This window comes from Cydia strobilella, chromosome 3, assembly GCF_947568885.1.
Source record: "Cydia strobilella chromosome 3, ilCydStro3.1, whole genome shotgun sequence".
Classification (NCBI taxonomy): domain Eukaryota; kingdom Metazoa; phylum Arthropoda; class Insecta; order Lepidoptera; family Tortricidae; genus Cydia; species Cydia strobilella.
The window spans coordinates 1226793-1240370 of NC_086043.1; the positions used below are offsets into that span (position 1 = coordinate 1226793).

Genomic DNA, 13578 nt, shown 5'->3' on the forward strand with positions numbered 1-13578 from the left:
TGATGCAGTAACCACAAAATAGGTTTCCAATATCTCTGCTCCATTTTGGTTGTAGTTTGTAGGTGTGCAACAATAGTTATTTGTTATACAAGGGTGCAAAGTTGTATTTTACCCGCGAGTGTTTTAACACACGAGAAGTAAAATACATTTGCACCCGTGTGTAACACAAAACTTTTCCCCTCACTATAGCGAGGAAAGTGCAACATCCACAGGCGTTAGATCATCTTCATCACTGGAATCACTAATTTTTTTACGATATTATAACAGAAAACACTAGAAATTCTGATTTTTACGTGAGTCGGTGAGAAGAACAGTAAAAATTTTGTTGACAATGTTGACATTTCTGTTCTGATGTATGAAATGTCAACGATGCGTTTTGAAATTGCATCGACTCAACTTGTGCGTTCAGAATTATATTTAACATCATTATAAAAATCTAACGTTTCTTATGGAATTTTAAGGTTTATGACTTAAAATCATTCAATAAAGCTAAATTTGGTATTTTTTATTAGATTCTCAAACCATTTATTTAATGATAATTAATATCGAACGAACCATTATCATGAGCGTTCTACGTTTTGTTATCTGTCAAGCTACTTAAACACGCTCCATCCAAGGTCAAATTACTTTCCCCACTAGTGGATAAAACGCGTTTTTCCCCGCTTGTATTGAAGGATAAACGACAACTTTCCGAGCTAGTGAGGGGAAAAAATATTTAGTAGGTATTTTATTGTATCTTTACCTTAAGGGAATTATGCATGGACAAGGGCACGAATATTCCTAACGCTGCAACTGAACTTAAGGTACGTCGACATCTGCCACCGCACTCGCAGTGTTTTTGCAGATCTAAACATTCAGTACTTGTGTTTTATGAAAGAGTACTAACCTCATCCCATCAAAGCCGTCATCCGACCCGTTGATGGTCAACACCGGCGCGCGCGCATAAGCCTTAGCCACGCGTCGATTGCGCTCGAACACTATCACCTTCGCCCATATCTCGTCATCGATCTGGGTCCATTTGTCTAGCACTTCCTGTATGTGTTCCTGGTGGCAAAGAAGAAGAACAATTAGACATACATTGAAAACATTAAAAAAGTATTTGACTCGATGAGGACTTGAATCCTGGATCGCTACGCCTAAGGCTGCCTTTCCACTAGGCTGAGATGAGAGGAGACGTGCGGGAATCAAATAATAGCATTGGACAAAAGGTGAGAATTACAACCAATGATATTGGTTGATTCCCGCACGTCTCCTCTCATCTCCGCCTGAGTGAAAAAGCAGCCTTAGCGGAGCTACAACGGCTTTACCAACTTACTTATATCAGGTGTTTTATATCACCAAATCAGCCCAGGCCGATATTTCCGTTCATTTCAGTTAAGAGTTGCCTTATAACACAATAATATATCTGAAAACTATAAATTATTGCTAATCTACCGCAGGCGAAATCAAAATAGCCGATTAGAAATTGATAACGATAACGGTTCAAAGTCCATTCCGCAATCTATTATTAAACAAAACAAATCAACAAAAAGCCTCAACCTTCAAGAAAAAGTAACAGCAACATTCCAGAAAAAAAATTTACCCGACCTTGCAAGGTGTTACAGTTTAAGATATTAATCCAAGAAACTATTACAAACAAGTATTAAGCGCAATAAGGTCGCATGTGTACTTGCGACCTTATGCTAATAAATATAGCTACCAAATTTAATACAAGAACGACTTAAGTCGAATAAAGTCAGTGTTAAGCGCAATGAGGCCTATAAAATATAGCTCCCAAGTTTTTATACAAGAACGACTTAAGCCGAATACAGTCAGAAGTAGTTAAGGCATTATGATTATAATAGCAATGTCGTAACGAGATGACATCGCAGCTCGCGCAAGCGTACGTTCCGCTCTAGTAACATGCTTGCGTGTGTGTTTGCTTGGTCTTAATTAGATTTCTTAAGAAGAGTCAGGTGTAGTTTGCTGAACTGGTGCTGCAAGTCTTTGTTCGGTAGGTTTATGCCTATTTTATAAGGGATACCAATTAACTGAGGTGGTTGGTAAAAATTTGAGTATGAATTAGTCGGCTAAAGTCTACGGACTGCTCGAAAGTTTGGCTTCACGTGATTGATTTGTTTTTTTTATAAGTAAAAATCAAGTACAACCTCGCGTGTGCCGCGAGTATTTTATTCAAATAGTTTCCTTGTACGGGGATCGGCGTTCCAGCATATGAGAGCTTAAGAATCAAAACCAAACTATCTTGACAGGCATATATTTTTTAATCCCTATAAAAGTGCAAAACAAAAAAAATGCAAACAATAAAAATGCAACCAACATGTAATATTAACCTATAGAAAAAACGAAAAAGGGTAAGCTAGGTGAATAAGTATAACTGAATTCCCTAGGATATGATATAATCACAACCTAATGTTATCGCTAACTTTAATTTTATTGAAATATGAATTATTAACAGATACTTCATCTAATACAAAGTTTTAGAAGAGCATTTGAAAGAATAGAAATGCATTTTTTACTATTAATGAATACTAAGGACATTTGTGACAATCAATCAGCAGAAGGTAAAAGAAAGTAAAAAAATGGACTTTCTAACAAACTAGCATGCACTCGACAGAACGCCTCTAAATGGCCACAATATACTGATTTTGAGACCATAAATCAGTCCTGCGATCAAGCATGACTGACCATAGAGCATATTACAACTTTCATATTCAACCTCTCAACTCCCTCTATTGCTCATTCTAATTTCAACTTCATGTTGTATTTGATAAGGTTGATGTTACTACTAGTAAATGTATACAGATTAGAGGTTTGGAAAGTAATCGTTTTGCGAATAAATACGGTGCTGCCAGACTAACGAACCTATTCAACAATACCATCGACAATAAAGCTAGATTATATGAACCTATGAATTGGATATTAGCGCACCTAATGTTGCCAGCACTATGATGGAATTGCAAATTGATGCATGTATAGAATGACTTGCATTAGAAATGCATTGAGAGAAATGATTAATTGACATGGTTTGTTAGACGGTTTTGTCGTGTTATAATAGTGTCAAAACAGTGACAAAACAGATTATATTTCATGGCATTATCATTATAAGAACTTATATCGTCGTCTAGTACTAGTTTTGCTTAGGTTGCCTATGCAAGGTTGTTATACATATTTCTCAAATACAACATGGTCTACATTTCTAGTATATGTCCTAACCTACCTATATAACCGACAATAATAGTACTTATAACCAAATAACAGATTAGGTACATCTCCTTATTTACCTAAATATTGGTTACCTTATGCATCTATTTTTAAATCATTTTACGGTTTAGACTCACTTGTTTTAGTCACTCGCGCGACATGTTTCGGAGAGCCTAGGTCTCCTTTCTCAAGCACTAATAGTGCGAGCAGTGTTCACGACGACCGTGTATTGCGTACTGAGTAGAGTACGCAATACACGGTCGTCGTGAACCCTAGGCTCTCCGAAACATGTCGCGCGAGTGACTAAAACAAGTGAGTCTAAACCGTAAAATGATTTAATGTTAGTATGTCTCACAACAGTTTAAATTCGAGCATCTATTTTTCTTACTATAAAAACAAAAGATAATAAATTATTAATTATGTTGAAGTCTGTCCCTGTTATATTGAAATTCTTACAGACCAAGTGTTTGATATTGTTTTATAGTTCAGTTGTCAAAGTTAAATAAGGCATTCAGTATGAATATGCAATAAAGTATCATGTTAAATTAAGCTATAATTTACAAAAATCCGAAACTTAACCACTTCTGACACCCATTACAGTATTTTAAGTAATACCATTACATAAAACCAAGTAAATCACTTTCCTTTTTCATTGAAACTTGTCCCCAACTTTCACTCTTTACTTAATTACGTAAAATGGTCCATTTATAGCGTGATGCTGCGAACCGGCCGAAACTTCATAAAAGTTGAATGAAATTGAAAGTTAAATTCACTATCAGTGGCGTGGAGGCGGAAAGCAAAATGATTGCCATAACTGTGAAGAGTAGGGTTATCAGGGCAAAAAGAAGTACGTATTGTAGTTAAGCTTTGTCATTACACGGTTGACAAATAATAGCTAAACAGGCATAATAACTTTCATTTGGCACATTGCAGTAAAAGCCTAACCTTACCTAACTAAAAAAACGAAAAACATTAAATTATTATTGATTAAGGAAAGCTTTAATCAAATTTCGAGGTTTAACGTGTTCTGCAGTAAATTCTAAAGATATATAAATTCATCTAATTAAGCTTGTAAAAACATTATCATGTTTGTATCTTTGATATCAGCATAGAGTAACTTATACTAGAGCGGTACTGTCATAGTAAATTTTGTAACCCCTGTAAATTCACTGCCATCTGTCGACACACTTTAAAACTAAAAATAAATATTTATAAAAATACGATAAAATGTATTTAAATATGGATAAATGTTTTTTTTTATTTGCAATAATTAATTTTATATGATTTTGACCCATGTTCTTTCACTGGCCAAACGTTTACACAGGCCAGTACCCCGTCAAATTAGTTGTCTTGGGAAACTTTATCAAAACAAAACCCAATGTCTTAGCTGCTAAAGTCGTAATTCCTTTGCAGTGAAGACGTTGCATATACTACGTGTGGTTTTTGTTTTTTTTTTTTGTGTGTAATTGTACCACTTTCGAATAATTTCGCATGGTTTTTGCAGCCTTGGCTACAACTTTATTGCTGGAATTGTTAGACCGAATGTTATACAACTATTATTATTGCAGATTTAATAATAGCGAGCCTATTGTGGTTGCTTTGTTGTGCTTTTATCACGTGATAAACGCAACTGTAAATAGTCTTATGGATTTATTATATTATATGGTGTTGAAATTAAAAAAGGTATTTTTGAGTTGGGTTTGAACAGGGGTTGTACCCGTTTGCACTTGGACAGGTCGCTCCGCTAACTAAGCCATAACACTTTCAATTCTCTTAGAAGTACAATAGCTTAAAAAGCCTTTTAACTATTTGTGCATCCGGCGAAAAGAGTAAGACTGACGCAATAGGATTTTTTTTTCTGTGATTTCATAGATTCAATGAATCAATTTGTGTAGTTTTCCATTAAAAGTTGGTTTATCTATTAGGCAATTTAGGCATCTTCAATTGTTTTTATTAGTCTTTGTACCAAAAAAATTAAAACCACCAACCACCAACGCGTGCGCTCGTTGAAAATGCCCCTCGTTATGGAGCGAAACATGTCGAGCGATCATCTTTATAAACGTGAGTGACCCAGTTTAATATATTTAATATGTCAGAGCCTCACGGAAGTATTGTTGTTAAAAAAATTTAAGGTTTCAAAAATTCGCCTTCCTATATATACTCGTATTTTTTCTCGTTCAATTTAGCATGAGCATAACTACTAAATGCCCGGTTACTGATTAACGTATTTTAGCGTACAACGTATTTGAGCAGTAGAGTGTCAAAGGCATAAATCGTGTCGCAACCGAAGGCTGACCACACATCAATTACCTTATTCGATGAATTTCGCGCGAGCGGAATAACAGTGGTTCTGATTGCAAACCCACTCAGTACCTTGGTAATAACGAGAGCAAGTGAAACCTAGTAACTATCTGAAGCATTCAATGATAACAGTTCTATTTGGATTTAGTTCAAATTCAATATTGATGCAGGCATTATTGATATATCTATCAATTTCAACCAATCCAAGATCAAAAGCATATTCAGGAATACTTCATTTACCTATGCTTAGCGCAGATCTAGTGGAGGATGTTCTATTGGTTCATAACAAACACATCCCTTGCTATGCATCCGCACACCTTTGAAAAACGCAGCATTAATGACCGAATAAATTCATTAAAATATATTGAAAATTAATAAATATTTCAATAAAAACTCGAAGCAATAAATAACGGCTATTTACAAAAAGTCGTTATTCAACGAGTTGCAAGCATTCTAGACTCAAAAGATAAATTAGCATTTGCAGTCTACGCTCGAATTCCATTGCCCAATCATTCAAGCAAGTAATTAAATCAGATATTTGTTCAAATGTTTCTTTTAATCGAGTATGCAGGAGATATTAGAACTTTTAAAATCTGTTATTGATTTTCGAACTTGCGAACTGCAGAACGGCGGACCCTGATGTACTTTTTTAATGCACGATGATGTGATCTCAAATTAAGATCAAAATAAATTCAATTTGTAAATTTGAATGGCCTGGTGCATGTAATACATGATCGTGTCAAATGCATTAGCGAAATCAGCGCAAGCAATCCCGATACTGTCTATGTACCTACGTGATGCAAGTCCGTGGTCACGATAAACATATCGGAAAGTTCAAGAGCTGTTAGGTTGAGAAAATAGAACATTTAGAATTCAGCACAAGTTTAGACACGGTTTGTTCGTGTTGTTTATTTTCTTTGATTAAGTTTAGTGTTTGTAAATAAGATCTCTTCAATGGCTTTAAATGCTGTAATAATCTTTATAAAAATGTGGAGGCTGATATGTCAATAAAATCGAGGAAATTTTGGCACTATTAACTTTACTAAAAGTTAAGGTAAACGCATATCCATAGTTTCATAAAACTCAGCAAACCTCTGTAAAAATTTGTCCCTTTCTAGCAAACATAAATGCCAAAGTGAAAGAAGGGACACACGCTTATGAATGGCTTGTTAGACTTGACAGTGTTTACAGCTTAATTTCAATAGTTGACAGTCCGTTTGTCTTCCCTATGGTTTGGAATTAATATGGAAGGTGGTATCTATTGGGAGACTGCCCAACACTAAGACATTAACGTTACTTTGTTTTCCCATATCTCTTTGGATGATGTATCTACGAATCTTAAATACAATCTATAAATTGTATATACAGATGTCAATCACAATGAAAAAATCAACGATGATCAACTCGTGTCAACGTGGCGCAATTGGTAACGCATTGGACCGGCAATCCAAGGATGTGGGTTCGAGTCCCACGTTGACCAGAGTTGATCATCGTTGATTTTTTCATTGTGATTGACATCTGTATATACAATTTATAGATTGTAATAATGTGGTACGTCCCACAATAAAAAAGGAAAAATATATTAACATTTAATCTTAAATACCATAATTTTATTCGCATGTTTGATTAAAAGGTGTAAGCTTTTTACCACTTTAAAGTTCGACTTCAAGAAGGAAAATAATTCAATTGCTTAAAAAATTTAGGCAGGTTCCAGTTCAATAAATCATTTTTATGGTACAGTCGCCATCAGATATATAAGAGCGTCCGAGGTGCTCAAAATATCTGAACACGCACTCTAACGCCCTTACAATAGAGGCGAGTTCAGATATTTGTGAGCCCCTCGGGCGCTCCGATATATCTGATGGCGACTGTACTATGATAAACCATAATGAGTAGAGAATAATAACGTCAGTTACTGTTTTGTAGTAATCACTCATTTTATTGTGCAAATTTAATGCACATTTTCGCAAGGTCTATCCATTCTAATTTGCGGGCGAAACATATTAAGACGTGTGAAATCTAGCATCTTCACGTTTGTAGGTAAGGCTACTATCGTAATGTTAGATTAAGTTAAGAAAACAAATAATAATTTCCACATATATAGAAATGTACTATTTAATCATAAGAAGTTAAAGTGATCATACTAACATGAAATTCAAAAGATGTAGTCTGTGCGAAAAGAGAAGTCGTGGAATATAAGGGAACCAATACATTCATGTGTTGTTTTTGTTTGATCATTACAAAAAAAACTGGCAGTCAAATTAAATCAAATTCATTAGAAAAGGGAATTGATTTTTTTTTTCGTTTTAATCAAACAAAGGAACTCTATTCCATTTAATAATGATTTAAATTTCATTGGATGTATTTTATACTAGTATTTGGACCGTGGGATGCAAGAGGATGTTATGGTACTCGTGTGAACTTATTTAAATAAAAGCAGAGAATAGATGTTATTGAAAAAAATTAGTAGAAAAAAATATCACAAGACATACATATAAACGCAACAAATAAACGTTGATAATTAAACAGTAGGACAAGCTGTTATACATGTTATACATAAGGGAATGCTTGCCAGTAACAGTAACCTTGCAGGGTCATTTGAATTTGTTTCCGCGATCTACATTCTTGGCCTGTCGAGCTACGCATTGTTATGATATACGACTATTAATGATAGCTAACGTTACAACAGTAGCTGATGAAACACATTGTTTAAATAGAAGAAACAAGTGCGGACATAATATACGACCTTGCGGTACTCCGCGGTGAATGTTATTAGTTTACGCAAAATGGTTTAGGCAATTTAAAAATTTGTACTGGTTCTTATAAAATAATGGCTTTGTAAACAAATGTGGAATGTATTGTGAAAATGATATATCACAGCCACGTCAAATGTTTAGTTAACTTGTGAAAACGCAACTTTAAATACCATTTCGTGTCTTTATATCATTTTAAGGGAATTTTTCAAGTCGATTACAGTAAATGATCCTAGTTATTTTATTCAATTTATTACCTGTTTTTATACTGCATTACTACTTACCTGTTTGCAAAACATTGTATATCACAGGTAGTCCTAAATTGACATTGAACATGATAATTAAGAGAAAACAACATTCCTATGAATAAAACATGTTTTTGCAAATGAACAGTTCTGCTTTACTTCTACGTGCGTAGCTGACAAGTACAGACCTTGGTCATCATTCAATGGCCTTTGGATTATACATTTATGAAGTAGAGCAATCTTACATTGTGTGATTTATTGAAATTTTTTATTAACTAAATATCATCGTAAGACAAATTAACGTCATTGACAATGAACATAGTCATTTTAAACAAAATCATGTGAAATTAATAAATAAGCATATAAATAATTTAAAAACTTAATTATAGTCCAACCTTCATTTTGCGATTTGAAGCATATTAGCAAAAAAGTGAAGGGATCATTATCAGTGATAAAGTTATAAAAAGTCAAAACATATTTTTTCTTGCAATATTTCATCCGTTTCTAACACATACCAAAGTATATAATTATAGTGTCGGTATTTTATAGAACATTAAGAGATCCGCATACTCTAAACGCCCAGAAACAATAATTTATAGTTTTGACAGAAACAAATTAAGCTTTCAACCATCCTAAGCGCCACGCAAATTTTACGAGCCAACCTGTTCCAAGAAGCTTTGACCTTTGAGAGTATAATCAGGCAAATACCTGCTTTTAATACTAAGTCAGCTTCTGCGGCTGCTATTAAATATTGGCTAATATCGTTATGAGAATTACCTGGAAACTCAAATCTAAAATACCTAGGAAATATAATTGCAGATCATGGCTACTTTGCTAAGTAGCCTATTTTAACATGTCGATACGTTAACACTTACACAAATTCACTTGCAAAAGCGTCAGGCACGATCAGTCGATCATGCTTAACCTCAATAGGTACCAAAATTTGTTTGAGAATTTGTAGAGCACATCTTTAGTAATTCGGCAAATTATAGATTGATCGTTATTTTACTGAATGGTATTAAAGGGGAATCCTCTAAACGTCCAAATCATTTTGGCAAAATTATAAATACGAGTACATGCAAATTCATAATATTTACCTACCCAAAATTTATAGCAGGAAACAGAATTATGGCATTTACGAGAAAATCTTTCGACAATCGGATGAAAATTGACTTCCTTGCATGTACGAAATCAAAAACAAAATACGGAAAACACATCAGTTAAAATTGAGGTAGACAACAGGTAGTAAGCATCTGGAAAGTTGTTTCTTTTAGTCAAGCTATACCAAAAAACCGGCCAAGTGCGAGTCGGACTCGCGCACGGAGGGTTCCATACCATTACGCAAAAAATGTTTAAAAAAAATCGCGTTTGTTGTATGGGAGTCCCCCTTAAATATTTATTTTATTCTGTTTTTAGTATTTTTTGTTATAGCGGCAACAGAAATACATCATCTGTGAAAATTTCAACTGCTAGCTATCACGGTTCATGAGATACAGCCTGGTGACAGACGGACAGACAGACAGACAGACAGCAGCGAAGTCTTAGTAATAGGGTCCCGCTTTTACCCTTTGGGTACGGAATCCTAAAAACGGCGAAAAAATCACGTTTGTTGTATGGAAGCCCCACTTAAATATTTATTGTATTCTGTTTTTAGTACTTGTTGTTATAGCGGCAACAGAAATATATCATCTGTGAAAATTTCAACTTTCGGCTATCATGGTTCATGAGATACAGCCTGGTGACAGACAGACAGACGGATGGACAGAGTCTTAGTAATGGTAATAGGGTCCTTTGGGTGCGGAACCCTAAAAAAAGTAAAAGAGTTACGTACGTCTTCAAAAACAATACGACTACATACGGACGTTACTTGCGACACTACCTCTTTTAAATTGTAACAATGAGCTTAAAGCGGTCCACGTATGTCACTAACAGGTGTTGCTTGACATCTGCCTACAGACAGGTGACCATTGAAAATTGACCTTTAATACAAAGACAAAAGGATACTAATGAGTTTTTAATGCGTGAAGTTAACGCTTGTAAAATTCAATAGTACAAGTGTGACATATGTAGCTCTTTGATGAATCAATAGGATAGGAATTATGACATATCGTAACGGTTAAGCATATGAGGTCATAGATGAAATAACGTTATTGATAATGAAGTAAAGTTTACTGCCAAGCGTGATAAAATTTAGAGAAAAGTTATTAATAAAACAAATCATGCTAATGATGCGGATCAAGTAAACAGCTGTACAAAGAAACATAAAAAATGATAAATTACACATGAAGACCAGTTCTAACGTTTAGTAGCAAATAAGTTTATGACCAGCTTTGCCTTTATTGGACGCATCTATAATGATCGGAAAACTAGAAATGAAACAAGGTTGTTGAGTAATCAATGTATCAAAAAAGTAAACTTGTCTTGGAAGTATTACTAGATACATTTGTAGATAATGTGTTAAGGCCGTTCCATAGGTTTGCCGCTGTCACTGTCGCATTTCATAAGAAAGAACGGGAAAGATCATGCGCGCCAAGTGTCAATTTTGATCGAATTTTGTCGATTTTTATTTATTTTAAAAACGTTACCTTACAATATCGAAATTCGAAAGCTATGAAATTACTATTTAAGGTAAGATTGTTTTTTCTTCTTTTTTTGTTTATAGTATCACATAATAAATAACCGAGTAAAGTTGGAATAAAAGTCAGAGTTAGAGGTTACTTTGGGAATTAATTGTATCGAAGTGTCATAATTCGTGTATCGGATTAAGGATAATATGAGTTGATGCTGGCACCAATATGCTGACGCCCAAACCATTTGTCACAGCAAATGTTTAGTTATTAAGTTACAGATATTAGGTTAAGGTTATAGATTATAGATATAATGTTTATAGGTTAAGTAACTTTTTGATATTGTGTTTTTCTGTATTCGCTGTTGTGGCAATAAATACATATTCATTCATTTATTCATTCAATATAGTCAAGAACTACATTTTTTTTCACGTCTACGAATATCAACGCCTCTTAGAAAAACATGATCATATAAGGAGATTTTTCGCCTTCTGGCTCAGGGAACCGCCTTAAAGCTTGGAAAGATCTTGGCTTTTAAATCTTTGTCCATTAGAGGATTAATTATCGTTCAGACGTTACCCGTGTCGTTGTCAACAAAAGAAGAAGATTGATTGATGAATGCGAAGCAAAAACATTTAAACAAGTTAGAAAAGTTGAACGTTTTAAGGTATGCAGGTCAAGTGACTTTGACGGAAGTGATAGGGTCAAGAATTAGAAGTCAAGATCAAGTTGAAGTTATTAGAAAACAAAATGAGATGCAAGAACGTTCATTGTGCGAAGACAGGAAACGTTAGCGTTGAAAGGGATAATAAATGATCTTTTTAGAAACATGAATATCAATGAAGTGTATACTCGTATTTAGATTTGTATCCGTATATACTATGATGATATGAGTAAAACAATACAGAAGCGTTAGTATGTTATGATGAAATAAATCATTTTTTAACAAAAGTCGCCTATAGTTTCAAATACTGGATATTATTTTGTATATTTTTAATTAAGGTGTTCAATTTGCAATAAAACTTTATCAAATTAAATAAAATAAAACTATTATTATTATTATTATTCAGAGCCCACTGTGTCCCACTGCTGGGCAAAGGCCTCCCCCCTCTTTTTCCACTCGTCTCTGTTTAATGCTATATCTGGCCAGCGTGTCATGAAGGAGTCCAAGTTATCCCGCCATCGCCGACGTGGTCTGCCGGATCCCGGTTAGACTCGTGGGGCTCCCACTCCGTGGTTAACTTGGCCAACAAGTCATCCGGCATTCGGCAGACATGACCAGCCCAGTCCCATTTCAACTTGGCCGCTTTCCGAGCTACGTCTATTATTTGAGTCTTAGAGCGCAGCGTGGTGTTTCGGACTCGATCTCTTAGTTTTACACCAATAAAATGATATGATTATACAACGTAAAAATATTTTGTTGTTTAAAAGTTGAAAGTACGTGAGTGTTTATTTTCTTATTGCTTATGTGCAATTTATGTTTCATTATCGTCAATCAACGTGCAGCAATGTCAATTTGGCAACATTACATTCATTCATTTGCAAAATATTTACAAAATGGAAAGAATACCAACGTACTTTTAATCGATACTGAAGCGGAAAAACCTTAAAATACAATTTTGAATTATTACAAAAGAATTAAAAAAGATACACGATCTCTTACCTAACTTTAAAGATATATGACTGAATTTATAGCTCTCTGACTTGTTCCAACTTGCCTGAACAAAAAGTAAACAAATATCTAAATTCTACAACAACAAAAAGCAAACCAAAGATTTAGAACTAATATTCCGACGATAAATAAAGAGAAACAAGGATGTCTCGATAGTCGTGTGAAATAAGTGCGCGTGAGCATGTAGCCGCACACGCAGCGTCGTGAGCTGAAGCGAAAGGGATTAACGTTAAGGGTCCACAAGACATATAATTCAGGGAATTATGAAACTGAGTATAATTTGCCTTAGTTATTAGCGGAAATGCTAACCTTTTGAGTACCAGAGACCTTTATAGAGGTCTTATTGCAAAATCTAATTTAACTTACTACATTAAGCGCCACTTGCACCATCCCACTAACCCGAGGGTTAAACCGTTAACGCAGTATCAAATTGTACTGGAAACCATGGTAACTCCAGGTTTAACCGTTTAACCCCGGGTTAGTGAATGGTGGAAGTGGGACTAAATAAGATAAGGTCCTAACTTTAAATACCAAACTAAAGCTTATGGGACTGAGGAGGCTATTTATTATTGATTCGATTACACATATTTGACCTCTAAATGTCAGACTCAGTTTCAATTAGTATATTTATTTGGTTAAATTTAAACTAAAAAAGTTTGTAGTAAAGAATTGTTTTATTTAATGCATATTTAAATATACATATTACATTATAATTTTAACATTCATCGCCATTAAAATTCAACTGCCAAATATTACATCTTTTCACATTCCAAAAAAGTTAAAGACAAAAATGTAGTAACATATGTAATAACGCCCACATATGTATCTTCATTTATCTC

General features: G+C 34.4%; 1 protein-coding gene across 4 annotated transcripts in view; it reads right to left on the reverse strand.

The window, feature by feature from the left end:
• Positions 1-13578, reverse strand: part of LOC134755650 (uncharacterized) — a 276948-nt gene that overhangs the window by 93094 nt on the left and 170276 nt on the right. For all 4 annotated transcript variants that reach the window (XM_063692177.1, XM_063692179.1, XM_063692176.1 and 1 more), the window contains exon 3: positions 887-1044. In XM_063692177.1, the coding sequence (XP_063548247.1) occupies positions 887-1044 (158 nt within the window). The remainder of the gene's footprint in view (positions 1-886; positions 1045-13578) is intronic.